General features: G+C 41.4%; 1 protein-coding gene across 1 annotated transcript in view; it reads right to left on the reverse strand.

Moving 5' to 3' along the window:
* LOC310879105 (lysosome membrane protein 2-like) overlaps positions 1–26,863 on the reverse strand; it is a 36,085-nt gene extending 9,222 nt beyond the window's left edge. Inside the window, exons 1-7 of the mRNA XM_083793535.1 lie at positions 26,358–26,863; positions 16,461–16,621; positions 14,520–14,667; positions 13,186–13,377; positions 10,424–10,515; positions 8,802–8,921; positions 1,865–2,043 (exon numbers count right to left, since the gene is read on the reverse strand). Coding sequence (XP_083649661.1) covers positions 1,865–2,043; positions 8,802–8,921; positions 10,424–10,515; positions 13,186–13,377; positions 14,520–14,667; positions 16,461–16,621; positions 26,358–26,480 — 1,015 coding nt within the window. The 5' untranslated portion in view covers positions 26,481–26,863. The remainder of the gene's footprint in view (positions 1–1,864; positions 2,044–8,801; positions 8,922–10,423; positions 10,516–13,185; positions 13,378–14,519; positions 14,668–16,460; positions 16,622–26,357) is intronic.
* Between the last annotated feature and the right edge of the window lie 711 nt (positions 26,864–27,574).

Consider the following 27,574-nt stretch of genomic DNA (forward strand, 5'->3'; position numbering starts at 1 on the left):
AGACAGACCGACACACGGTTGGACGGTCGGACAGGTTGCCTGCCAATAAGACGGAGACTCAATCCCATGGATCATTAGTCAACTAACTCCTCTGAAATCAAGTTGCTGACATTTTTTTGACATTACGTGATCAGTGAAAGTTGACATGTAAATACTGATGCAACGCAGTCACAGGTGTATGTTATTGTTTATGCGCTTATTTCACCACGACCGCGAACACGACAAATCATAATCAAGAACTTGCCCGTTTAATAGTCTGACCTATGACATGAAAATCAAAAGAGAACAATAGAGCAGACACAGAGTCCTGCGCAGAAGGATACTCCATTTCATTTGACCTCTTACCCAGGACACATTTCTGGACCATGTTTCCCACCAAAAACACAACACAATAGACAGGGCGTTGACCTTGTCTGGAAACATTTATTGCATGGTAGCTGACATCCATGTCCCTCACACAGAGTTCCATCCGAACATTGTCAATAGGAGACATTCCTTTCCTAAGCTATGGGCCATATGGTTTACGGTTGAGATAAGAGACCCATTCAAAGTTTGAGTTCTATTCGTATATGCAGTGCAACAGGTAGAAAGTGGACTTAAAAGGCCGTTCACATCACGCACTATAATTAATACTATAACTATAATGTTGTTATGGTCGTGGTGTGGGCTCGGCCATCGACTCGACTAAACTATTTATTTATACCTATAAATAGTGCAGCCCTTAGCCTGACTTTGTCATATGACAAATGAAATGTACAGTCTCACAGAATGTGTCACACGATTTTACATTAGGCTATTGCAGCTTCATTTTATATATTTCTCCCAACAAAACAAAAAGAAAGACATTTCTTTAGGTTGTATGAGGTCGCCATGGTTCAAAGTGGTTAAGTGGGGCAGAGGTGATCTGTGTTTGGCTACTGGAGTCACCTGTGATAACCCAAGGTCACCCTACATGCACACCCTCACAGAGACACACAGAGAGAGGCAGACATGCGCGCATGCCACGTGCATGTTCTAGACATTTTCTCACCCTTTACCTACTTCCAACGAAGAAATTAAACACTGGTAAACAAATAACAAACTCATAACAAATAGTGACAGTGGTCAGTAATGTAAAGTAAACTATTAAAGCACATGTACTCAAGTACTGTACTTAAGTACAATTTTGAGCTTGCAGATCTGCTAATTTCAAAATATGTTTTATTTTATTTCTTTATTTTCTACATTAGAAAACTTGTGAAATGGAACCTTCGAATGCGAGTACTTTTTCCACCAGTGACGGTGGTCATGACTCTGAAAGTCACTTGGGCTGTAGACTCAGGCATGGAGGTTATGCTCGGCTCGTGGCCCGAGGCCAGAGGATCAGGTGATAGAGCTTACTGTCCTCTCAGACACGGGCCAGCTATAGTCAGATGGTCACTAGATTTTATTTATAATTTAGACATGGGCAACTGGCGGCCCGCGGGCCACATGCGGCCCCCCACCTTCACTTAATGCGGCTTGCAGGTTAATATCCGAATATTGATATATTGTTTATTTCTGCTGTTGTGGCCCTCTGGAGGGAGTGTGGAACTATAGTGGCCCTCTCCACCTTCAAGTTGCCCACCCCTTATTTAGAGGGTGAAAAATTGTTGTTTTGGTGATCCAATGTGGAGAAGAAGGTTTTTTTGTATTTGTTTTTACGATAAAGCTAATAATATGAATTTTCCTATTACTATGACAAGATGACACACTGGATGACTTATGTAATAACCACAATATAGGTTATTTTATTTATAGGCAGTGAGAAATCCAAAAATATTATGGGAATCAAACAAATACATTCTTGGTTTGAAACAAACAAACGAAAACGTTTGACGTTTACCTTTACGGCAGGGACTGACTTTGAGCAGTCCTGTCCCCAGGCACTCTCCGGGGGTGACACAGAAGCCCTCATTGGCTGGGTTCTCCTCCTTACTGGCGAAAACGGCCCGTGGAGGTGTGAAGCGGTAGGCTGGGATTCCTTTAACGTCCACATCCTTATCATACTCCATGAAGATGGACCTGGAGAGCACAGAGAGCAGTGTTGATTTCGTCGACTAATACTATGACGAAAAATGTTTGTCGACTACCTTTATTCACTGACAAAAAACGAAATGGAAACTAAATAAAAACCTATGACACCAGCTATGATGACTAAAACTAAGACTAAATATATGTTGACAATTTCGTAAACAAATACAAACTAGACTACAACGTTAGGAAGGGACTAGTGCCAAGAGATCCAGTATAATTAAAAGTCATTTTACACTTGGTTGAATGCTGAAAATAGCCGATCTACAAGCTCACAACGCGTCGCAATTCTGCTTGTTGAAGCACATTATGGGCAGAATACTGTATTCATTCAGTAATGTGGTGAAATGTTCCCATCACAATTACAGAAACTACTGTCGGTGGTCCTAAATTGCATGTGAATGTTTGAAAATGTTACTTTCTTCCCAGATAATCAGTTTCTTGTGTAGTACAATAGTGTACTATGAATGTATGTATTCATGTTCAGTCTCTAGGGAATCCCTATTGGTTCTAAGGAAGAACAAAGGAGGCCTCACAGTTTCAGCCCACAGGCGAGGATGTGGTACTTTGCGACAGCAGCCCACCTATTGTGCAACAGTAATCTATTGACCTCTTCCTAGACCTCCGTGACACAAGAAAATTCAAAGGATTTTTTGTTTTTTGATAACATGCTCAATTATTGTTAATCATTAAGGACAAGGATTTTTTTTTAAAGAAACGTTAGAATTTATTGAGAAAACTATCCCTACAACATACATATCAAAGTTTAGAAGAGCAGTGTGTCTATCGTAAAAAAAAAAGGCATGTGGCTATTTTAACAATTACACCTGCCTGTGACCATCCAGTTCCATGTGTGTGTCATTCAACAGTCACTGGGTCAAAGTTCCATGACTATACATGGTGGATGAGGGGAAGTCAGGACAATATTAAACTACTCTTATATTTAGGGCCGCCCGCGACTATAGAAATCCCTAGTCAACTAATGGATTACTTCAGAGGTTCTCCAACTATGGGTCAGGACCCCCAAGTGGGGTCGCGGGAAGGCGGCAGTGGGGTCGCACATTGACACCTGAAAAAAGAAAGCACTCTCCCGGTGTCCCGTGTTTTTTGGGGGAGCACGTGTCCAGGGCTCCGAGGAGTGCCGCTAATCAATGTCACATTTCGATCCTCCTGGCTGTGTCTGACACCCTGGTCATTTACAACCTGCCTTTGAGTCCATGTTTACCATTGTTTCAACTAGGTTATTTGTAACACAACATCAAAATTGTTGTTGGCCATACATTTATTTATTCCGATTAAAGGCTATCCATGTATGCTTTATTTATGTTTTATTTGCTGTTTTCAAAAAGTTGAAAAGTTTCTCATTTTGCTGGGGACCCCCTGGAACCCCCTGAAGGATCTCTATGAGTCCATGAGAAGTACTGGATTAATCAATTAATCATCAGCAAGGTGTCATCCCTATTAATAATGTACACCTTTGTTTAATTAAAACACAGTACAGTGCTGTTGAGTTATTTCACTGCTTGCTTACATCACACCAAGCCATGGCCTTTATGGGGAACATGTTAAAGCCATGGTGTGTTTGTTTGTTTGTGTGTGTGTGTGGGTGTGTGTGTGCGTGCGTGTGTGTGTGTGCGTGCGTGCGTGCAGCATTTCCTATTTGAATCATGGGGGAAAGGGAAGCAAGAAGCTGGGGGTGTGTGCGTGTTCCCCTTTAGCCACAATAGCACAGATGTCAGTGCTGACCCTACTGGGCTATAAGTAAGGAGGGTAAAGTGTTTAGGAAACATTGACGGGGAGGGAGGGGGTGTGGAAACACCCTATCTGTGTTAAAGGACAGACACTGGCGCCCGAGGGATTCTTTCCACTCTTAGCAAAACGGGGTGGAAGCTTGCAGCAGGTTTGCGGGTGAAGGGTTCTCAAGGACATTGAGAACATTAAGTTCTCATTGGGTAAACGTAATTCCACAGTGGACAACAGGATCCAAGTCCTTAAGTCCTACAGGATTCGTATAGGGATTTTTTTTGTCTTTTTGTTGTGGGAACTAAAGTCTCAGTGAACACGTCTGCCAGGACCTTGTGAAAGATATCCAAGTTACGTGCCAAGAAGTACAATGTGAAATAGTCTGGTCTTGCATAAACCATTGCATGTGGACAAAATGTTTAATAAGCATTTTTGTTCCTTTTCTGAGAGCAAACTAAAGCTTGTGTCTCTGACTCATAATTTACTTGTAAGTAGGCCTACAACTACAAGTGAAAAGTCATTCAATATTATACCACTACTACTGTATACAGTATGCATTTCTATTAGAATCTAATTATGGATCCCTATCTGTGGATACTGTGCTGGGACACAGTTTGGTCTAATGTTGTTGTCTTCTAGAAATCCAGTTCATCAACAGGTTAATTTAAATTGTGTTCACCGAACATATTAATTTGACTCCCCACAGATTATTAGGTGCTAGGAGGTTTTTAAGTAGTCCCGACTGCACTTTTTGCAGTTGGCACTGGCCTACTTGGAACAATGCAAGTTGGAAATGCATGCCCCACCCAGATATTATGCGTTGGATGGAGCCTCTACAGCGGTGCCCGTTGGGCGCTGGCCTACTTGGAACGATGCAGATGTCAGAACAGGCCAGCTCCATATATGGACCCTGGGCAGGGGCCCTGTCCAGACAGAGCCCGGGCAGAGGCCTTTTTTGGGGTGGTTCTGGAGAACCCCCTGAGGTGTGTCGGTGGGGGTGAACGGTTCTCGAGTTACGTGGATTACACACAGACAGACAGACAGACAGACAGACGTACAGAGACGTGGTGCCTGTTAAATGTGGCTGTTAAACTTTCATCACGCTTGGAAGTCGATATTACACCTTCTCCGTCTTTATTCATTTTTAATTATTTGTCCCAGCTACACCTAGTGCCCATCTTCTTTGCTGGATTAACAGCATCAAAAAAGATGGTGGCTACAAAACCACTCTGTCACGCCTCGTGACACGCTCCATATATGGCCGTCTCCATATATGAAGATCACGACCTCATCAAACCCTGGATAGCCATACATGGAGAAGACTGGACCATAGATCTGCATAGGGAGCCGGCCAGCAACTCTACATCTGACCTAAACCTCAAACCCTTAGATCTCCATATATGGAGCTGACCTGTTCTGACATTCCATATGTTGATCTGACCTCATCAAACGGTTCAAACCCTTTAACTCAAGACATGTTCCTTATATGGCCAGTACAGAATTTATTCCATATGTTGATCTGACCCCCATGCCAAAGCGCCAACGCTCGCCCAGCAGTCTGCCGTCACCCAGGCGGGTGCGTTCACGCGACCTCACCCATGCGTATGTCACATGTACTAGTTTCGTTTTCATTTGCAATGCATCCATGTATATTATGTTATACTGGCATAATTGTATATTTTTGTGATATAATGAATAAAAACAATTGATAATAAAAGTATACATAAGATACCACTATTAGCATATCTGGGGCTTCATCTGTCATTTTCTCCTTCCTTGCACCATTGTCTTTCCTTAATGTCTTACCCCTTTCACTTCAACACGCGCTATCAACATTCTACAATTACAAATATATCCTGTAATGTCATATTATACAACTAATAAGGATGTTTAGGCAACGTTTGAACTAGAAATAGAACACTATCTCATCTACCACACATCCTCTCCAGGTGAAATGGCGTGTGTGGGAACGCAGGCTAAACGAGGACATTCTTCATTATAATGACCCTTTGTCCCATTGTGCTCTGACATTTAACCTCACAAACACATTAAGTTGTTGCTCCATCTTTCAATATGACCGTGATATTGTGTCTATATTAAATAACTGATCACTCTCAGATAAGACTATTGCTTCTACTAAATTTGATTTAACAGACGTAGTTAAAATTATTTTGACCTGAAGCAACATGTTCTGGGTCCGACACATAGTTCTGAGCATAATATACATTACATATGTTTACATATGGCGTGAGTATCTTCTTCCTAGACTAGGTTGAACAGGACATCCGTTACAGCCGCTCCGTACAGTTTTATGAAAAACATATAGGCCTACTACCGTATGTTTCTATGTCAGTTGGTTCTCAAACTATTTCATGTCAATGATATGTAATTGGCCGCCGACCTCCATCTGAAAATATCTTGTTCCAGGGACCCTCCAGATGCAAAAGATATGACGTAAAAAATGTTTGCTGTGAAAGTATGTATTCAAAGATTTGCACACGTTTTCACCATTTTTCAAAAACAGCAGATCTACAAGCTTGTAGCTGCAGAGTTTGTAGATTTTTGTAGATTTTTCAAGTTTGCAATTTTTCAATAGCTAAAGTTTAAAATAAGTGGTTAAAACTAAGCTATGGTGACAGGTGTGTTCCAGGTCTTAATGGGTTCAAATATACTTGTAATGAAAGGCCTATAAGATCGTCTGTAAAATAATTGTTTAATGTCCTCTCGATGGAGAGGACGTCCCACACCTACCTACGTGGACGTACTAAAGAAAGATACTGGTGCGGAAAGCACAAAGGAGCTGGCCAGATGTATGGAGAACCGAGATGACTGGAGACGCCGATGGAGGGCTCGTCTGAGGACGACGTAGAGAGAATGTAATCATATTGCCTAATTATAGTACTTTAACAGTTGTTTTCTTTGTTTGTTTGCATTTCTATATTGCCCAAATATAGCACGCCAGTAAGACCTGATGGGACCCCTTCTTTTGTGAGCCTTCCCAGGGTTTCTTCCTCCATTTTTCCGTCAATTTTCTTGCCATTGAGGATGTAAGGACACCCCCTGTGTTGTTTGTTTTCTGATGTAAATCTCTTTGCTTGCTTTTGTCGAAGGAACTTGACATTTAGATGTTGAAATCTATTGTTTTTTCTCTTCATGTTTACATTTTAACATGGCCCTTTTGTCGTCGTATTTTCTTCCGGTTTAGGTAAAGCACTTTGTAGTGTAGTTGTATTATCAAAAGTCATTATTATACATTATTGCTGTCATAATTGGATTACAATGTTTTGTGAGCTTGTCGATCGCATGTTGTCTGACGTTTTGTTACATTTGTTATATAGTTGTTTTTGTTTTTCACCTACAATGACATGCCCGAGATAGGGATTGATTATAAATGGATTATTTCACGTCATTGTCGACTATGTTGTAAAATCAATTAAATGGAACAAAATAGACCCAAGTGGTTCCATTTGGTTCCATCCCTACACCCCCAGAGGTAGGAAAAGGTTTGAGAACCATTGACTTAGAGCAGTGGTTTTCAACCAGTGGTCCAGGGACCACCAGTGGACCTTGAGGGGGTTCCAGGTGGTCCCCAGCTAAATGATAGAGAGAGTTGGTAACCAAATGGACCCTTATAGATCTTTAACCCTTGATAGTGTAAAATGAAACCGTAGGTTTCATTTCATGCTCTGAACAGTTAAATTATTGAGGGCTCCTATGTCCAGCTATGCACAGGTATGTGCTACAAACTTTGTCCTACACAAACATTGAATCCCATTGACAATGAATGGCAATGTTGAGTGTTGGTGTAAACACAGACATTGCGTAACACAAACACTGAAGACGAAGGTTAGAACGCAAATTCTGATTGGCCGGAATGAGATGATGATGTACAATGATAAGATCGCCCCTCACTTCACACGGGTGTGTTTTTTGTTAAACATCTGCATTACTTAATTTACAATTAGTCTACACATTAAATGTGTAGACTTAACAAGAAATAACAATTCTGCATTCTCTCAAAATTTTAGAGAAAATGCAGAATTGTTATTTTGATCAACATTTCCTGTTATCTCCTATGGTACCAACATCAATACAGCATTTAATTGTGGTCAAAATGTTATCCAACGACAACAAAGTATTTGTACGTTTTGGGTCTGAGAGGCTAAATCTCATCAAATGGTGGTCCGTGGCTCTAATGCCAAATAAATAATGGGCCTTGATATGAGAAGGGTTGAAAACCCCAGACTGATTCATACTCCTATTTTAGAGCTGAATAAAAGTCGGTTCGGCGCTGTAGAGCCTACAATGTGACGTCATTTGAGGTTGGGGGGGGTACCGTCCTAAAGTCGGCTCTTCGGTGCTATTTAAAATTCTGACGAGCCGGAATCATTTCGGCACTACAGCGCCGAAACAGCGGTAAAATAGGAGTATGAATCGGCCCTTAAGAGTGAACAACAAACAAGTGGCTGTAATTTCACCTGCAGAGGTCTGCAGTGAAGATGTAGAGGTAATGTAGAGTAGGTAATAGAGTAGGTAATGTAGAGTAATTTCACCTGCAGAGGTCTGCAGTGAAGATGTAGAGGTAATGTAGAGTAGGTAATAGAGTAGGTAATGTAGAGTAATTTCACCTGCAGAGGTCTGCAGTGAAGATGTAGAGGTAATGTAGAAGAGTAGGTAATAGAGTAGGTAATGTAGAGTAATTTCACCTGCAGAGGTCTGCAGTGAAGATGTAGAGGTAATGTAGAGTAGGTAATAGAGTAGGTAATGTAGAGTAATTTCACCTGCAGAGGTCTGCAGTGAAGATGTAGAGGTAATGTAGAGTAGGTAATAGAGTAGGTAATGTAGAGTAATTTCACCTGCAGAGGTCTGCAGTGAAGATGTAGAGGTAATGTAGAGTAGGTAATAGAGTAGGTAATGTAGAGTAATTTCACCTGCAGAGGTCTGCAGTGAAGATGTAGAGGTAATGTAGAGTAGGTAATAGAGTAGGTAATGTAGAGTAATTTCACCTGCAGAGGTCTGCAGTGAAGATGTAGAGGCGTTCATCCCTTCTTAGCAGGGGGTGGAAAGCGCTGCCGTCTGTCCCGTTGATAGTGTTGCTCTGGTTCGATGTCCAGAATGACAGCTGACTGCAAAACAACAACGAAATAAGATGAAAACCTTCTAATTACCAAGAGCTTGTGACTAAATAATAACTACAATGGATCCATTGTAACCCAGATTATTTTTCCTTCCTGAAAAGTAACGGTTTTGCATGGGACATACAAGGTTTCCGCCTGACACTGCTGATACAGTACTGTTAGCTTGCGTGAAAAGTTGACATTTTGGCCTCTGGGTGGTGCCAGAGAAAAGGCCACATGGGGTCACCAAAATCAGCAGTGTTCACATAATATAGGCACATGAAGGTGCACAGCTAATTCCATGGCAATCCACCGCCAACAGCTTTTAAGAACTCTTGTTTGCTTCGATTACTGACTGTTTACCTTTCCTGTGACATAAAAAACATGTTAAAATGAAGATCTCTTGTTTGTTTAGCAGTGTTAATTTTGTTGACTAAGACTAAGAATAAAAGACTAAGGTTGCTGATATTTAGTTGACTAAGACTAGACTAAGACTAAACAATTTCAGAAGACAAAATAGGATTAAGACTAAATACTAGTGTTATTCAAAAGACTAAGACTATGACTAAATCTTTTCTGGCAAAATTAACATTACATTAAGACAAAATAAATAACACTGTTGTTTAGGCACTGGATAGACGCAAATACTGTGCCACACTGCCACTAGTGGTTCTCAACCTGTGGGTCGGGACCCCCGCCAGATTGGTGGGGGTGACAGTATGACAGTAAAGTGACAATTTAAGGACTTTTAAGACCTTTTTAATACCTAAAAAATTACATTACTGCATCAAACGAAATCAACAAACTATTCTATAAATTGTCGAATAATATAAGAAAGAGGCAAACATTGAGAAAATAGTTGATCTACGAGCTCACATTTCACAATATATTATCTGTGGAACCGAGTCAAAATACATGTAATGCCTCAACAATTCCAAGTGCTTGTTGTCGGGGTGGCGGGGTTCCCCAGTTCAAATATGTTATTTTATGGGGTCACGGCCTGAAAGGGTTGAGGACCACTGCACTGGTGGGACTTTATTAAAACACACTAGTTTTCCTCTGATTTCCAAAAACATCCTTTGGCTTGTTTTTGCATCATCATCATCATTATGAATTACAGTGACATGTACATGTTTATATTGGATGACAGCTTCTTCCCCAGTGGGTCAGAGTAATGAGCACTGTAACTGACCACCTATTATTAAATAATTCCATCATCATCATCACAGTATCAGGATGTCCTTCCCTGTGAGCCAAGATAGACAAACAGGCAGTAAGATAAACAGATGGGGACAGTACTCCAAACTGCCCATATCAGTGGAATTGATGAATCCAATTGTTACCTCTCTGTGTGTGTGTGTGTGTGTGTGTGTGTGTGTGTGTGTGTGTGTGTGTGTGTGTGTGTGTGTGTGTGTGTGTGTGTGTGTGTATGTGTGTGTGCGTGTGCGTGCGTGAGTCACATCTGCCTTGTGTACATGGGTGCTTGCGTGCGTGCATGTCCCTGCATTTACCTTTCACCTCTCCAAGTGTGGACTCGACCATAGTCCAGGTAGTTTTGCTCTCCAGTGTGGTAAACAAACTCTTCACCAAGAGTTCCATTTTTCTAAACAAAAAACAAAACAAAACACCCAACATCTCTATAATCAACTCTTATGATGTATCCGTTTTGAGAACATTCCCCCATCATTCAAACATCTACTACTCCTGCTACTAATACACCTGATTTTCTAGATTCTAGAAAGATGCATTTAGAAGAGCACACATCTCCACCAGGAGGCATGCCCTATTAATAACAGTGATGTACGCAGGGAAATGTCTACCTATACAGTCATGACAGAGTAGAGCAGCATGTGATTACCAGGTTTACATCATCTCTACTACCCCCCTTTCTCTCTCTTATACTCATTCTCATCTCAAAGATGTGTCTCGGTAGCTCAGTCGGTAGAGCACTCTCCTTTTGACCGCAAGGTCATGAGTTTGATCCCGGGCACCGCCAACTCATGAGGAGCACGGCTTGAAGTTGTGCGGTAAGTACTGGGAGATGATGGTACCTGTGTTGCGCCAAGGTTAATTAAATAAGGTTAGGAAGCGAAGACTGTACAGTGGACTCCATGTTGCTCCCTGGAAGGAATGAAACATGCGCAATGGGCTATATGCTTCCTTGGTCTCAATTGCGCATGTTTCTTTCCTTTCAGGGAGCAACATGGAGTCCACCATACGTTCTTCGCTTCCTAATCTTATGTAATTAACCTTGTGTTGCGTTCCACCTCAGCAAACCATCTCAGAGAGGTCTAGCGCATTGAAACGGAGGATAGACTCGCACACCCTGGCCAGTGACGGATTAACCCCTCTCAAGGCCCTGGCGCTTCACCAAATCAAAAGGCCCCTATACTGATTCAGTCAATTAATTAATTAACATGCATGCGTTTAGCGCATATCCACTACTGCCTGCGCTGCCCGCTGACACAAGACACAGCAGCCAGCAGGCATGCCGCACTGGGCACAGCCTTTCCAACTTCAGTCTCTGCTAAACTATCTGCAATTTCCCCGAAAAATAATTAGCCTATATCTACAAGCTCCATTAGCAGGCAGCAGCATGTTTTGTCTAAATTGTCTTTGTGGACAACAAATGTAGCTACATTTGCAAACAGTGCTGTTGACCATGTTGTTACATGGTCCATATAACATGTGTGCACCAACAGACAATGCCAATATGCTATATTCATATTAGAACGTTTTAAAGACAGATTAATTATTGACGACAATGCAACCTGTGGGTCCAAGTCCAACGTCACTGAAAACTTTCATAATAGCAATTAAAATAATTTACTCACGAGTGCTGGAATCGTGAAATGGAGGATGTAAGAACACACTTTTGTTGCATTAGAGCAGGGTAAATATGAAGTTTTGCGCCAAGGTCTTGTTTATATTCCTCTTACATAGGCTGTATGTTATTGTCGCAACACACGTTGGTTGGTCTGAGTGAGGGGGGCCTTCCTGAGCAAGGGGGCTTCTGACGGCGTCGCTTACTCGCTTCCCCTCTGTCAGAGGAGGAAGCGACGCGCAGCGGTCGGGAACCCCCCCAAACAGACTGCTCCCTCTCCTCCCGAAAACTGCTACAGAAACTGTCAGACGAGAAGACCAAAAACACTAGCGGGGGTTCTTATGTTGCGTTATATTTTTCGAAAGAAGCAACAGCTGTACCTAACCTATAGTCTCGTACCAGGCCCTGCAAGCTTCGGGCCCTGGCGCTTAAGCTCCACCTAGTTCCATTGTTAGTCCGGCTCTGACCCTGGCTGATACCGACAATAAGCCTCTCTGACGTACTTATTCTCATCTCTCTATTTTCAAATCCAGCGTGCTTGCACTGCAACTACATGTCTGTGCTTTCAAAACATTATTGCTGTATTAGGCTATAATAAAGGTAGGGTAGGCCTAAGTGATATTTTTTGTTAAAGGTTTAAATCACTAAATTCTGATAGTAATCATTGCTATAGATAGAGTGTTTGTTCAATAACAGGGTTTTCCCTGCCTCTCCAGCTCTTTATTCCAGCCAATCAGGAGCGTAGCCATTTATCAGCTAAATTGTTATAGTATTCCAGTTCCAAATTTGTCTGCTCATTTTTTTGTGTCATCACTTACATGTTTAATCTGTATGCTGACTGCATTCTCTATCCTGATTGGATAAAATTGGTATCCCAACCTGAAAATGCATTTTCTGTTGAATAAAACGCAGGAGAGACATGGAGACTCATGTATATCACGATGGAGCTTTTTAACACTTATTTTAACCAAAGAAAATCACTTACCCTACCTTTAAGAGGTCCAAGTATCTACAGTATATTTCACTCAAGTACTGGGGTTAAACTTCTCCAGCACTGTCAGTGTAACGACCCTGCAAAAGACCAAAAGGCCATAACTTTCTCCTCCAAGGGAGCTAGCTCTCTTGGTGTGGCTTGTTGCTTGCCTGGTCTGTTGAGTTGGAGATCAGGGTTTGACTCCAGCTCAGGGGGCTAAACATTAGATTGGTGGATGAACGCTGGACCGTGCCCTTGCGTGAGGGACTCGAGGAGTGAAGCGAGAAGCATGGGGGCGTGCTTCAGAAAGGAGGGGATAGAGAAAAGACCCGGTCGTAACTTGCTCCTCCAAGGGATCTAGCTCTCTTGCCGTGGCTTGTTGCTTGCCTGGTCTACTGAATTGGAGATCGGGGTTCAACACCGGCTCAGGGTGCTAAAAGTTATCAGCTGTCATTTGCTACAGAATTGTTGTGTACCTTGTACATGAGGCCAAAGGTCTCCTCAATCTCAGGCTTGGTTTTTGAGAGGCGTTCCAGCAGCGGGTCTTTGTAGCCCCACAGCAGCTCGTCCACAGTGCGGCTGGTGAAAAGACTCAGATATTTGCCGTATAACCACGTGAATGGAGTGATTTTGAACAAGCTCATCACCCTCATCTTTTCCATGACAGCCTAGATATGGAAATGGAGAGGAAAGAGGACAGGATGGAGACCAGAGATTACCAGAAATTATCTTTTAATGATTAGAAAGGGTCCTTCATGTCAAGGACCACCAAACTAACAACAATTACCAACAAAATATTTTGTGCCATACAAGATTTGTGTTGTTAAAATGTTCACAACGCTCACAACTCGTCTGATAGATCGGCTATTTTGATTTTGGTTATAGTATAGAGGTTGAATAGACTTTGATGCAGAGAGAGGGAAAACGATATAGAATAAAACTTCTGGGGACATCTAAATTCCATGAATGGGCTAAAACTACATGGAAACAATTTTATAAAAATACAAAATAAACAAAATGCGTCGCAGAACCAGTGCAAAGACTTTAAGGCAGTGCTTTATATTGGGAAGGTTATCAGGATTGGTAGTGGGCGCAGGTTTATTATTGCCATTAAAGCACTGACATTGAATTTTGACTTCCTCAGACGTATGTATGTACGTATAGAGATCTCTGATGGTCTGGCAACGCCAACATAATCATGACCAACCTAATACACTTTTCTGAACTTAAAGGTATATTCAGTGATTTCACTTAATTCAAATATCACTTATTTTTTTGTTTTGTTGTGATAATCCTCCCTACTATAGAGTGTGCTGGCCATATAAGGAGTTCCTCCCTGTCCCCAGTTAACCCCTGGGGGTCAAAAAACCTTAGGTTTCGTTTTTGACTCTCTATCCTGATTGGACGAAAGGCTGGGTCCCACAGCCAAAAACTAAACCTACGTTTTTTTGAGTGAAATCACTGAATATACCTTTAATCACTGTTCGCTGGAAACCTTGCATATCCGAAACAGTTGCTATTCAGGGAAGGGAACCAAAAAACCCTGTGTTCAATTGGATCCAATCAGTTAGTCTCTAGTACTTTTACTAAAACCTACAGGCAGACTTAACGACTTTCACTTCATAATTCTTTCAAAAGTAGTGAAAATGCCGTGTTGAATCTTGTACAGATCGGCAATTTTCCGCTGCTTTGGCGCCACACTGGTGTATGAATGAGTACGATGAAATAGGCTGTTTTAATTTATGAAGAACATAAACAAGTTTAAATATGGATATACAAGGATTTATGTATTGTGACTCATATGGCTCACCCAAACTGGAATGTTGGCTGTGGTGATGACATCAACTTTTGGGTCTCCTACGGATTTCTCCCTCAGAAATATGAAGGTCTTGGGGCTGTAGGCTGACACCATTGTGCCGTCCTTCACATGGGTGACATTGGCCTTTGGTCTGTATTCCCTAAAGGCAAAACACACAATGATGAACATCCAAATTGTATTCCAAATTGGGGCTGAAAATATAAATTATTTTTCTTTATTATTCTATCAATTTACCTTATTAACTTATCGAATAATATTGAAACAATTAGAATAGATCTAAATAATCCTCCATCCAATCGTTTTGTCTGATGAACCACAAAGCCCTATTTTATACTACATAAATAATATACAAAAAGATTATACCAGCTTGTCTTGTAAATCAAACAGAGCTGGTAGATCTGCTAGTTTCATTATTTTATAATTTATTGATTAGTTTACTGTATGTGCATGAAGACTCTCTCTTTTCCGGTCTCATAATTGATTCAATATATAAAATATAAAATATTAAAAAAAATATATATATAAATATAATTATTTGGTTATTAGTTCATTCAGTTCAGTTCAGTCACAAAATGAAAATTGTAAAATGCCCGGCAGTAGTGTCCCATTAGGGGTTATGTGTCTTGCTCAGGGGAGTTTTGACATGTAAGTATAGTGTACAGAGGGGTGACCTTCTGAATACTAGGCGGCCTCTCTACCCACTGAAGCTAAACTATATGTCCGCCCCCCCCCTGTAAGATTATTGGAATAACATAGCTTAGGCAAGGACAGGTTCAGTGGTGTTGGGAACGGCTGCAGAGGAGGTCATTTTGGGACAGCAGACTTTACCACTGGGCTTTTTAAGGTGTTCTAATTCATAGCAATAAACATCCATTAATCCCCTCATTAGAGGAATTTGTAATGTCATTGTTTTTGTTTGTTTTTTGCTTTTATTTGTTTAAATGATTACATTTTTGTAGCTCTCTAATTGCTCTTATGAAAAAACATGCGTGCGTGACTGTCGTGTCTGTCGTGTCTGTCTGTCTGTCTGTCTGTCTCCAAATATCAGTGCAGCAATAAAGGCTAAGCTAAATACAGGATGGCCATGCATAGCTGAGTGGACAGGTCGTCTTGGAATGACATGGTTGCAGGTTCACCCTGTGTGTGTGTGTGTGTGTGTGTGTGTGTGTGTGTGTGTGTGTGTGTGTGTGTGTGTGTGTGTGTGTGTGTGTGTGTGTCACTGTGTCAGTGTGTGTGTGTCACTGTGTCAGTGTGTCCCTGGCTTAACCCCTTAACTGTACCCAGGGTGCTGTATTAATAGCACCCACTGCTCCTAATAGTTAGGATGGGTAAGTGCAAGGGACCATTTTCACATATTTGCAAACATACTGTGCAGACAAAAAAACATTTCGGGACTATATTATAAAATGATTAGTAACAGATTTGTCGTATTGCTACAACGTGGCTTTTAACCACTTGACTGAATCCATATTCTGAGGTTGAACATTGGCCAAACATTTTAAAACTTTGTATTTATCCATTTATCTATCATTATTCATTATTTCTTTCCCATGTCCGTATACGGAGGGGGGGGGGGGGGGGGGAGGGGGCGTTCCCTTTTAAAGTGAACGTGTATGGTGGCACCTGGAAGTGGGATTGCAGCTGGCCGCAATAAATGTGTTAATGCTTCAATTTCAAACATGCTAACTTTCCAGGAAGAGAAAGGCTGTTAGTTTCTATTCTATTAGCTTGGAATCAACTACCAGTCAGGTGTCTGAACTGTCCATAGCCCAATGAGACACAGAGTCAGTACACGGAAATTGTGCCATCTAATAATTATCAATTAGTGAGCACTAATTGCACGAAGATGTGAATCAAAATGGGTGAAGTGCTCCATAAAGTACAGCAGGCTACTCAAATGCACTTTGTTACCGTCCACCCCTGCATCCTTACCTGTATGTGTAGGGTCCAACTTGAGTCAGGATCGGCTTGGCTAGTCCTTTCTCAAAGTCATCTGCATTGGAAACGTTGAAGAAGAAATACTGCATGTAGACTGGGGGTGGAGGGCTCTTCCATGTCCCAAACACCTTACTACCTTCTGTCAAGGTAATCTCCTGGAAACAAACATAATTCATAGTCGTCGGTCAGTTATCACCAATACCGGCTTGTAATGGACATTTTGGTCAAATTTCTATTTTTGAATTTTGATTTGTAGCTCCCAGGAAAGTTCTTTATTTGTACAATGAAAAAGTAAGGGATGTCCGCACACTGATTTCTATTTTTGCCATGGACATACAAAATGAGCAGATTACCAGAAAACACACAGACCAGGCCCTAAATGTATAGTCTGATATAGTATTGAGGCTGGCATTTCAAAAAATTTGATCTTATCTGTACAGTCAGTGCTTTCGCCGTAAATTACATGAACAAAATAAGAACATTAGGCCTGCAATGTTCTTATATCAGGTTGAAACTGGTTAAGTCTGTCTGTAATATTTAACCAATTTCAAGTATTATCAAGAGCTTGTAACTAAGTAGTAACTATGTTACTATATTAATTGGATCATCAATTACAAATGGGGTTATTATTTCAACAAAATTGGTGGTTTTGAATATCAACGCCATACTTTGAAACTTCAGATAATTCTGGGGTGATGAAGGAGAGCTATTGGAGGAGCTTCAAGCTACAGAGCCTAGACAACACACATTAATTGAGGTTGGAGAGACCCCAGCACCCTTCCATTGTCGGCAGTTGCCACCGACAACCAGCTCTCTGGGAGAGCCGCCCCCGCCCACAGATCATGTGATGGCGTAAGTTGGGCAGCCACTAGTTGGGGAGTATCGTGACCTTAATGATCTGAACCACATTCCTGAGTCAGGACTGAGCCCTGAGAGGCGCTGGCAGCACAGTCCCATACATACCAGTTACCACACCGTCGTGACAACAACCCCAGTGCCAGAACATTACCACCACCACCAATCCCATACCATCCGCCATTGAAACGGCAACCACAGTGCCAAAACACAGACAACCACCACGATATGATTCAAGAATCAAAATCTTTTTTTTTTGCGTAAGCACAGGAGGGACAAGGAAAGGGGGTCGCATGGAGAAAGATCTAACCAAAAAGAAGCATGTCAAAGAGAACAAAAAACACACAATCAGCTGTGCTTTGGTGGGGGGAGGGCTGTCTTAATGAGACAACATTCAGTCTAGGTCACCCACCAGCTCCCTGACACCGCCCAAGCAGCAGGCAGCCAGGCACCACCAGGTTGGCCCTATCTACTCTAGGGGGGGGGGGGGGGGGGGGGGGGGGGCTCCGGAAGAGCCCCCTGCCTTCCATCAGGGTCTGATCTGATCTGGACGGATCTGATCCGATTCTCCTCCTGCGATGGGGCCCGCGCCAAAGTGTTCTATCATAATATCAAACATAATTGTATTCATACTACTTCATGTCTTTGTTTATCATTAAATATCATTACACTCATCTTATGGTGGTTTTCATTCATATCATTGCATTCATCTTATGGTGTGAAGTTGAAATGTCTGTTCAAATAAATTCAAAAGAATGTCATGATTCAATGCGAATCAGCTTGTAGTGTGAGCTTGTAGATCGCACTGTGAGCTTGTAGATCACATCACGACATGCAGTGAGCTTGTACATTGTCTGTTTTCCGTTATTCGTTGTACAATAAATTATACAGGGCTTAAGTGGTAGATAATGCTTAATTGTTTCCATAGACAAAAGGTCCAGTGGCCTAGTTCTGTCACATCTGTATTAAAGTTGAATTTGTCTTCTCTATGATGTGAACCCCCCAAGAAAGCTAAACCGAGGGAGAAAGGGGGGAAGGGTTGTTTTGGGAGTACAGGCAGGCCCCTCTCTTCCATTGGGTTCCATCTACTCAGAGTCTCGGCTGAGAGGCTAAGGACAAAGGCTGTCACCTTGGATTGAGGAAGGGGGAGCCCATGGTCTCTATGGTTGAAAACGGTCAATATGGTCACGTTCCTGGCGCGCTACTGTACATGGAATACTTCATGGAAAACAAGGAACAGAGTTCTCTTATCTCAGCTGTTTCAAAGCCACTCCCTATATGAGTGGCTTGAAAACACATAACACAATAGTGCAAATGAAAAGCACCGGTGAGGTCCAGTGTTTTTCAGGACATTTAAACACTTGAATATGTCGGGTGGATAATAAAATAAATACCGGTAAATGGGGAAAAGATCCAATGAATCCAGTAACTTTATAATATAAGGTAGTTACAATCTCTTGTTAATGCTTTTCATTGGTTCAATATTAGTTACCGGTATAAACAGACACACTTAACAACTCTACACCAAAACCGTTTGTCAAAAATAGCCGATCTACAAGCTCACTATGCGTCGCATTGTGAGCTTGTAGATCAGCTATTTTTGCTGAATGCCCCCCCCCCTGGAATAGTGATGCTATAGGGTTCATTGGTTAAGTCACTGCGTACAGCTGCATACTTTATATCTGTTGATTCATTTGAACTCAATCCCCTCACTAAGCTCTGCCAAATGACCTACTGTTATTTTTACTCTGAAAATAAAGTACCGGTAAGTAAGGAAACTGACATGGTTACTACGTGTGTACTTGTACCTGCATTATGCATGCACGGTTTGAAGGTGTGTACGGTGTTGTATATTTTGTTAAATGATGTTGTTTCTTTGGTGTGTGTGAGATCTTTTATCCTGCTGTGTCTACTCCTGTAACTCTGCTGCCTTTGGCAACTGCATTTATCTCTTGGGATCTTATCTTTAAAAAAAAGAAATACCGTTTTTACACAGGACCACAACACACTGTACACAGTATACGACCTCTGTGTGGTGGAGGGTAACTAAGTACATTTACTTCAGCACTACAGTGGGAGACACGTGACAGGCCCCCCACTCGATCATGATTGGCGGATGGCCCCTCTCTATCCTGATTGGATGAAGGCTGGGCCACCAAGCCAAAAACGAAACCTACAGGGTTTTTTTTACCCCCAGGGGTTAACTGGGGACAGGGAGGGACTTATTATATGGTCAGCACACTCTATAGTAGGGAGGATTATCACAACAAAACAAAAAAGAAGTGATATTTGAATTAAGTGAAATCACTGAATATCAGTAAGACAAATGGTACTTTTGACCAGTTAAGCCATATTTGTATTATAGTCGGGGGGAAAAGGCAGCCAAGGTTGTGCCTATGCACATGCTGGCATGCGATGCAGGGGGGTGTAGCTTCTCAAGCTCCAGTCCCAGGCCAAGGTATCACCTTTTTATTCGAACCTGGACGGATATTAAAGGTATATTCAGTGATTTCACTTAATTCAAATATCACTTATTTTTTTGTTTTGTTGTGATAATCCTCCCTACTATAGAGTGTGCTGACCATATAAGGAGTTCCTCCCTGTCCCCAGTTAACCCTAACCTGACGCTGCCAGATGAGGGCGGTATTGGGTAACCATGTTCCCCAACACAGCAATCATCTGGGATCTCTCAGGCAGTTGAGCTGACAAAAATCCGTTCCGTACCGGACCAATCAGCGTGAGCTAAGGGCGGGATATGTGCGAAACCGGACGTGAAGCTATATAGACACGTCAATATGATTGGTTGTGTTTGCACGCCCACACGGTGATAGACAGACGGTCCCATCCAATCATCTACCAAGTATCTTGAAAAAAAGGAACAGCCCGTCATCGAATTTGCTTCCGCGATCCCAGATCCCAATAAGCTGTGAAACAAATTTGTGTAGCAAGCTTCTTGGATCTGGCAGCGTCAGGTTAAGTTAACCCCTGGGGGTCAAAAAACCTTAGGTTTCGTTTTTGACTCTCTATCCTGATTGGACGAAAGGCTGGGTCCCACAGCCAAAAACGAAACCTAAGGTTTTTTGAGTGAAATCACTGAATATACCTTTAAAGCACAGGAAACGTTTTTAATTCACGTAGGCTACTCCAGTACTTTAACTTTTAACTACACATTTGTCAGAGCAACTTTCACTTTTCACAGTTGACTCGCAATATTTGACAGAGAGTATTTATAATTTGACTCAAGTTAAGTACTGGGGCTGAGTACTTTGTCCACCACTGTTTATCGGCCAACGGTACGTACCTGTATGACCTCTGTGTTTATAGTGAACCACTGTGAGCTGACTTATGACTTATGTGCGTATGGTGACTCACTACTATGTAGGCCACAGCTGAGTGCGTAGAGCAGTGGTTCCCAAACATTTTCATGTCAAGGCCCCCCAAATTGACACTAATTAGCCTGCCGACCCCCATTTGAAAAGATATGCCAGAGACCCCTATATAAGAGAAGATTTGTTGGCATTTCTATCTCTGGGACCCCCAATTTATATATTATATGATTTATAAATCAATGTTAATTTAACTCTGAGAGTGTACAAATCCATTTGTACACTCTCAGAGTTACAGACCCATAAGGGTCCATTTGGTTCCAAACTCTCATTTAACTGGGGACCCCCTGGAACTCCCTCAAGGACCCCTGGGGGTCCCTGGACCGCACTTCGGGAACCACTGGGGTAGAGAGTTCATCTGGGAAGGTCCCCAGTTCGACCCTTGGCTCACGTGTGTCAAAGTGTCACGGAGGAAGACACTTAACCCCTAACTGCTCCACCACCCGAGTGCTGATCAGAGCCATTTGAGCAGCTCCGTCAGCTGGGGGAAGCTGTAAAAGTCATTTCCGTTCAGCGGAGCAGAAAAAGCTCCCTACGCTGACCCCTGTGACCTCTGTGGTTACGGTGACTCACATGGGAAGCTTGAGGCCGCCAACCCACCCCCCAGAAAGCAGGGTGAACCGGGCTAGCAAGAAGGAGGGTCTCCGTGGAATGAACCCCTTCACACATATATTTGACTCCCGCAAACTGTCTTAAAATGCAATTAAAATGTTTTGATGGGAAACAACGTTTCGGTCTGTTAGTTAGACCTTCATCAGGTAAAATCAGGTTATCTTTCATGTTGACCAAACTGATGTAGCGGTGACCCTACATCGGTTGGGTCACCAAGCGGTTGATCAACACTGGACAGTGTAATCCATCAATAGGCCTACATTATGTAAAATGCAAACTTTTTCCGGCCCTGCATTGAATAAATTTAATTGTTTAAATATCGTTTCATGGACTATACAGAACATAGCATACTTAAGTTATTAGTTCATAAAGATATAAAATAAAATAAAATAAAAACAAGCATGTTTATCAATACTTTACTGAGAGCCAGTACAGTACAGGGGTCCCGTTAATATGTAACCAATTTCAGCAACTGCAAACAACATTAGCGGGGTAAACAAACATTGGCCTTATATTCAGTGCTATCGAACTGGTTAATAAGCCACAAAGTCAGGTGTGGTTGAACACATCCAACTATACTGTCAGTTCTATGTAGATTAGAGCCTGATTGATATATCGGCCAAAATTTGACTATTTTGACGACGTCATTGATATCTGAAAGTAGTACCATGCACATGCAGCTGATGTGTCCTGATCGTTTACCACTTTCAAGTCCATATTTTGGGCATGCCATGATAGGCAACATATTTGAAAAGTAGGCCTAAATAATAAAATAAGGATAAAGATACAAGGTACAAGTTGAAAAGTTTTAATAGGGCTTAAGTGTTTAAATGAAATTAAGTTTAGTTTGGGTATATTTGTCTGAGCAAATCGCCATGTTACGTCATGATGATGTACGATGATAAGAGCGCCCCTCACTTCACACAGGTGTGATTTTTGTATCTATCTATCTCAGCCATGTTAAAGGTATATTCAGTGATTTCACTCAAAAAACCTTAGGTTTCGTTTTTGGCTGGGACCTAAGCCTTTCATCCAATCAGGATAGAGAGCCAAAAACGAAACCTAAGGTTTTTTGACCCCCAGGGGTTAACTGGGGACAGGGAGGAACTCCTTGTATGGTCAGCACACTCTATAGTAGAGAGGATTATCACAAAAAAACAAAAAATTAAGTGAAATCACTGAATATACCTTTAAAGCTGACACTTAATTTGGTACAGGTTTGGGTTGTGTAGTTACTCCAAATATTGGTGAGAAATCTTCAATAGTTGCTGAGCAGCGCCGATTAGAAAATGATAATGCAAATAGTCACCCCATTGATATTACATACAGCATTTCTTTTTTAAATACAAACATGAACGACCTGTTGATTTGGAGATCTGTTTTTTTTTTTTTTTAAGGGGCGCTAGCCCCTTCTATTAACAGCTTTTGTTCCCACACGTCTCAAGATTTGCCATTGACAATGAAAGGGGAATTCAGGTCAAATGTCCGCTAAACATTATATAAATTAAACATGAATCGCCATTGACATGGAAGGGAAAATGTATGTAAATCAGCTAACCAATCACAGGCAACAGGCATTCTGATTGGCCAGTATGAGATGAGGAATGATGATGTATGTTGGTATGTTCTTCAATTGCTGAAAAAGGAGAACCAAGTCATGTATTCTCGTTTATCTGAGATAATGGAAAAACAAGATCACATTGAGAGTGACCGAAGGGACATGATTCATAAATTACAATCCAAAGAGGGAACAAGATGTAAGACATACCAAGCCATCAACCCAGATCTATTTATTCACCCATTCTATACCAGCACCAGCAGTACACCTTACATTGAGGACTACTTGTGGAGCAATAGAAAGCTCCTGTTGTAAAGTGATTTTGTATTGTGTATTGTATATTTTAATGTATTGTACCTTTTAAAGTTTTTGATTCATGGGTTTTTTATTATTGTTTGGACCCAATGTTTTATACATTTGTGTCAATAAAGTAAGTAACTAACTAACTAACTAACTATGATGATAAGAGCTGATAATTCCGCTAAATAATACATAAATTAAACATCAAAACATTAAACGACATTGAAGGGAAAACTTACGTCATATGTAAACAATGCATGTAGCAATGTCAAATGTCTGCTAACATAAATTGATGTACGATGACAAGAGCGCCCCTCAATTCACACAGGTATATATATACCGTACCGTACTATATATATATATATATATATATGCGCAGCTAGCCTGGAATCCAGACTGACATGTTCATTTTTTTAACACACACACACACGCAGACAATTACACACACAACGTACAAGCTGGTCAGGGCAAAAACAAAGCTAGCCAGAGCAACAGCAAGGCTTGGGAAACACCATTGTCGTTTTCATTTGTAATTTCACCCACTTGTACCCGTCCACTCTTCAAACAACCTCTGGCAGAACCAGAGAAAGTGTGTAAACACCTTGTAGCCACTATCCTCGGCCCTTACCTACATCATGTGTATACCCTTATCCATTATTACCTCTATGTATTTATACACCAAACAGTTGTGAACATTTGCTCTTTCAATGCTCCACCTGCCAATGTGTCACACGACACACATTTCTGTTTTGAGCGTAAAGTGGGGCAGGTCACACAAAGTCTTTCCTGAGGCCACAGTTAACCAGCGCCTTTTCAAATAAAATCCTCTTTTCTTTTACAATAGCCATCCATCGGTCTACTACACTGAAGTACACTTTGCCACCATGTGGCCAACTCCATATATAAAGATCACGACAGTGACCTCATCTAACCCTCCTGGATAACCATACATGAAGAAGACTGGATCATAGATTTGCATATGGAGCCGCCAAGCAACTCTTGTTGATCTGACCTCATCGAACCCTGTACACTCAAGACACGCTCCATATATGGCCAGTACAGAATTCATTCTATATGTTGATCTGACCCCCCATGCCAAAGCGCCAGCGCTCGCCCAGCAGTCTGCCATCACCCATGTGGATGCATGCACGCGACCTCGACCTTTCAGGGCGAGGTCGCTTCTTGCCCTCAGGGCGTCTTACTGGTAGGCTACAGTATAGTGTTATTTGGCAATCTGTTACATCTCTCAGACTGGCAGCAAAAGAAAGAATTTGAGAAATTCAGCTATGAGAAACCCTGGAGGACATCGGAGAACATCTTGCAGCTGACCAAACATTTGTCTTCCACCCACCCACAGTGCCAACCTGTGTGAAAGAGGACTATATAGCAAAAGCTGGGGGATCTGTTTGGGGAATCACCTAGGGCCTAGGTCCGAGGCACATGGAACACATTAAAAAAAACATCAATCACCCCAAATTCTCTCCACGCCCTTCAGCATCTTGATCTAGTCAATAACCACTTCAACTATACCCACCGTTACCCTCCCCCCTCTCTCTACAAGCTCACAGTGCAAAACATTCTTTTCTATAAATCTCTATAATACCAGATTTTCTTACATCCATTACATGATCAAATTATATGGAAAAATGCTTCTTCTTTTTTGCTGATTTTATTGCTCACTTTTACACAATAGTATACATCTAAATGTAATGTTTTAACCTGCATTAGCACCCAAACACTATAGCTATATTTGTGCAGTATTCCTCTGATGACACAAAGCTAAATCATAAGAATTTGTGACACTGACTGCAGACATCCTGTGTTACTAGTAGCTTCAGCTCAGGAGATATCATTTCTGATTAACAGCTAAATAACGATATAGGCCTACTACTTGTGATAAACAAGCCATGCCTGTTATAATGGAGAACAAAAACCCATTATACCGTAACCCATCATATCCAGTAATGAGCTGCTTATTAAGCCACAAGCCACTCCCCATAACCAGAAACACAGCAACAGTAGCCATGTGTTCCCATATTTCATAACACTGCTAGCCTACTGATTCAACTCCACTCCATTGAAAGCATTGCTGACTCTCAGCGCTTTTGGATGTAGCAATGGTTCATGTCATTTGCACTTGAATTCATTGGCCATTTGAAGTCTCTGACACTTTTCCAAATTACCATTATAGGCAGGCAGCCAGAGGCAGGAGTACTACTTAAGGCTATAGTCTATAAAGAGGGGGGTTGCTGGGATGTATCATGTATGCATATCAAAGAGAGGGTAGAGACGGTAGACTCCTACTACTTCCCAATTAATCATTGTGATCATGTTGATTGATTGATTGAAATATTTATTAACAGTTTGTAGAATTTACAGTACATTTTAAGCACAAACTCAATACAAAGACTGTTAACTGTGAGTGGACGACCCAATTAAGCATTACACTTGTTTACAACAGGGTCCACATTGTTCAATTCATCAAAAATGTAATACATGTATTCTGTAAACCAGAGACAGCTGGCAAATATGGCAATGCAGAGAACGGGCAAGTTAAACTTAAAGCCATCCAAAATAGGTATCTCTGCAAAGGACCAGTCAGTGTCAGCAGTTTTGGCAACAGAAATAAACTATAGTTGACTTTCTAAAATGGTTTGTTTTTTAGGCTAAAGGCGCGCGGTCGAGGGAGGTTCGTGAGCGCAAATCCGATCACACGCGTGCACGCAGGATGAATCTATTCCTCTGCAACAAGTGCATGCGTGCAGTTCAGTCTGCCCTGGCCCCTGGCTATATGCGCCGTCCCTAAAACAGCAAATTAGCTATGTGAAGAAATGGTCGGCAGCTATTAACATACGGTAAACAAACAATAGTAGCCTGTGGTCTGTATGTGTGTCATGGCTGGGTGCCTGGCACTCACTGAAAAGCTCAGCTTTTTTATTTATTTTTCTTAAAATTAAAATTAATATAAAATATTTTGTTTTCCTGCAACTGCAGCACATTTCAACTTTCCACAAGGTCAGCCATTATTATCACAAAATCCTGTATTGTGTGAATATTGGTAAAGTTTGTTTCAGAAATGATTTACGAGAACTTAATTATCCATGGACACACGACACACAATAGGCTACACAGCTTAATTGTTTCACGCAAATTATCCAAAGTTTCTTCATTCAACTTTACCTTTTTCAAACGGTTGTGCATCACAGTCCGGAAGACTTGAGCGACCCATAAACCAATCCCAATGATGAGCAGGTGAGCGCAGACGATCCCTACTCCGTACAGGGCACAAGACCTCCGCGTCATCCTTCAAACAGTGGCCGACGTGAAACTTTATAGGGCTCAATGTGCTACTTTATCCACGCGTTGCGGAAAGAAGCTACGGTCTATTAGGCCTACAAAGACTTCGCGATATATAGAGCTTCTTGTAAACTCTATACTATAAGCACGGGCAGCCTGACGCAGTTCCCCAAGTTTGCCTGCTGTAGTTCCCAAAATCCGCTATTCATTCAGCAAGTTGCTGCACGTGACGAGACACAAGGATAAAAGTTTCAGTTTGCTCTACTTTCCAAGTTACAACGAGCAATGGGGATATTAGTTATCCGCCTTTGGTTAATTATCAACTAACTCCTGTCGCTTTCCTTTCCTGCCTGAAGGCGAGGTTGTAAATGTATGTATGGTCCTATAATGAACCGTGCCACTGGGTATTTGTAGGGGGCTTGTGTGTCATCATCGCACTGCTCAGTGACTGTTGATTGGTCGTTACTAAACAGCCGTTGAGAGACTTGTGCAGCACCGCGTGTTTGTTTCAGCCTGCATGAATCAGGGCCAAGATGGACATCCTAAAATGCAGTCAGAATAGTTTAATTTACTTTTTTACTTAAGTGAAAGTAATAATACAACAATTAAAAAATACTATCCAAGTCCTGTATTCAAATTTAACTTGAGTAGGCAATTAAGGCTGATTGTCACTTTAAGTAGACCAGATATTGTCTATACTGACAATTTGTCAGTAGACAATATCTGGTCTACTTAAAGTTTCCAAGTAGTGGAGTAAAATGTTGTAGGCTACAATATGTTGTGGAGTATTGGATTGGATATAGTCCTACTCAAGTAAAGTAAAAATAAATAAGAATAATAATTAAGATATTATGATGAAACTATAAAGTAAATGAAAATGTACAATGTGCTAAAGAAAGTTCAGCAACTAAGTGAATGGAAGGTCTACAAAATGCTAGTATTGTAATACATTATAAAAAGCATAAACTGCTTAAATGTTTTAGATTAGATGTTTCCAGGCAACCTCTACATCTAGCCTTTAAGTCACTGCGATGTGCAAGAATATACACAATAAGACAAAGGTGCTAATTCAGTAGTAGGTAGGAAACTGAGGTATTTTT

The sequence above is a fragment of the Protomyctophum parallelum genome, assembly GCF_964188405.1.
Source record: "Protomyctophum parallelum genome assembly, chromosome: 21".
NCBI lineage: Eukaryota > Metazoa > Chordata > Actinopteri > Myctophiformes > Myctophidae > Protomyctophum > Protomyctophum parallelum.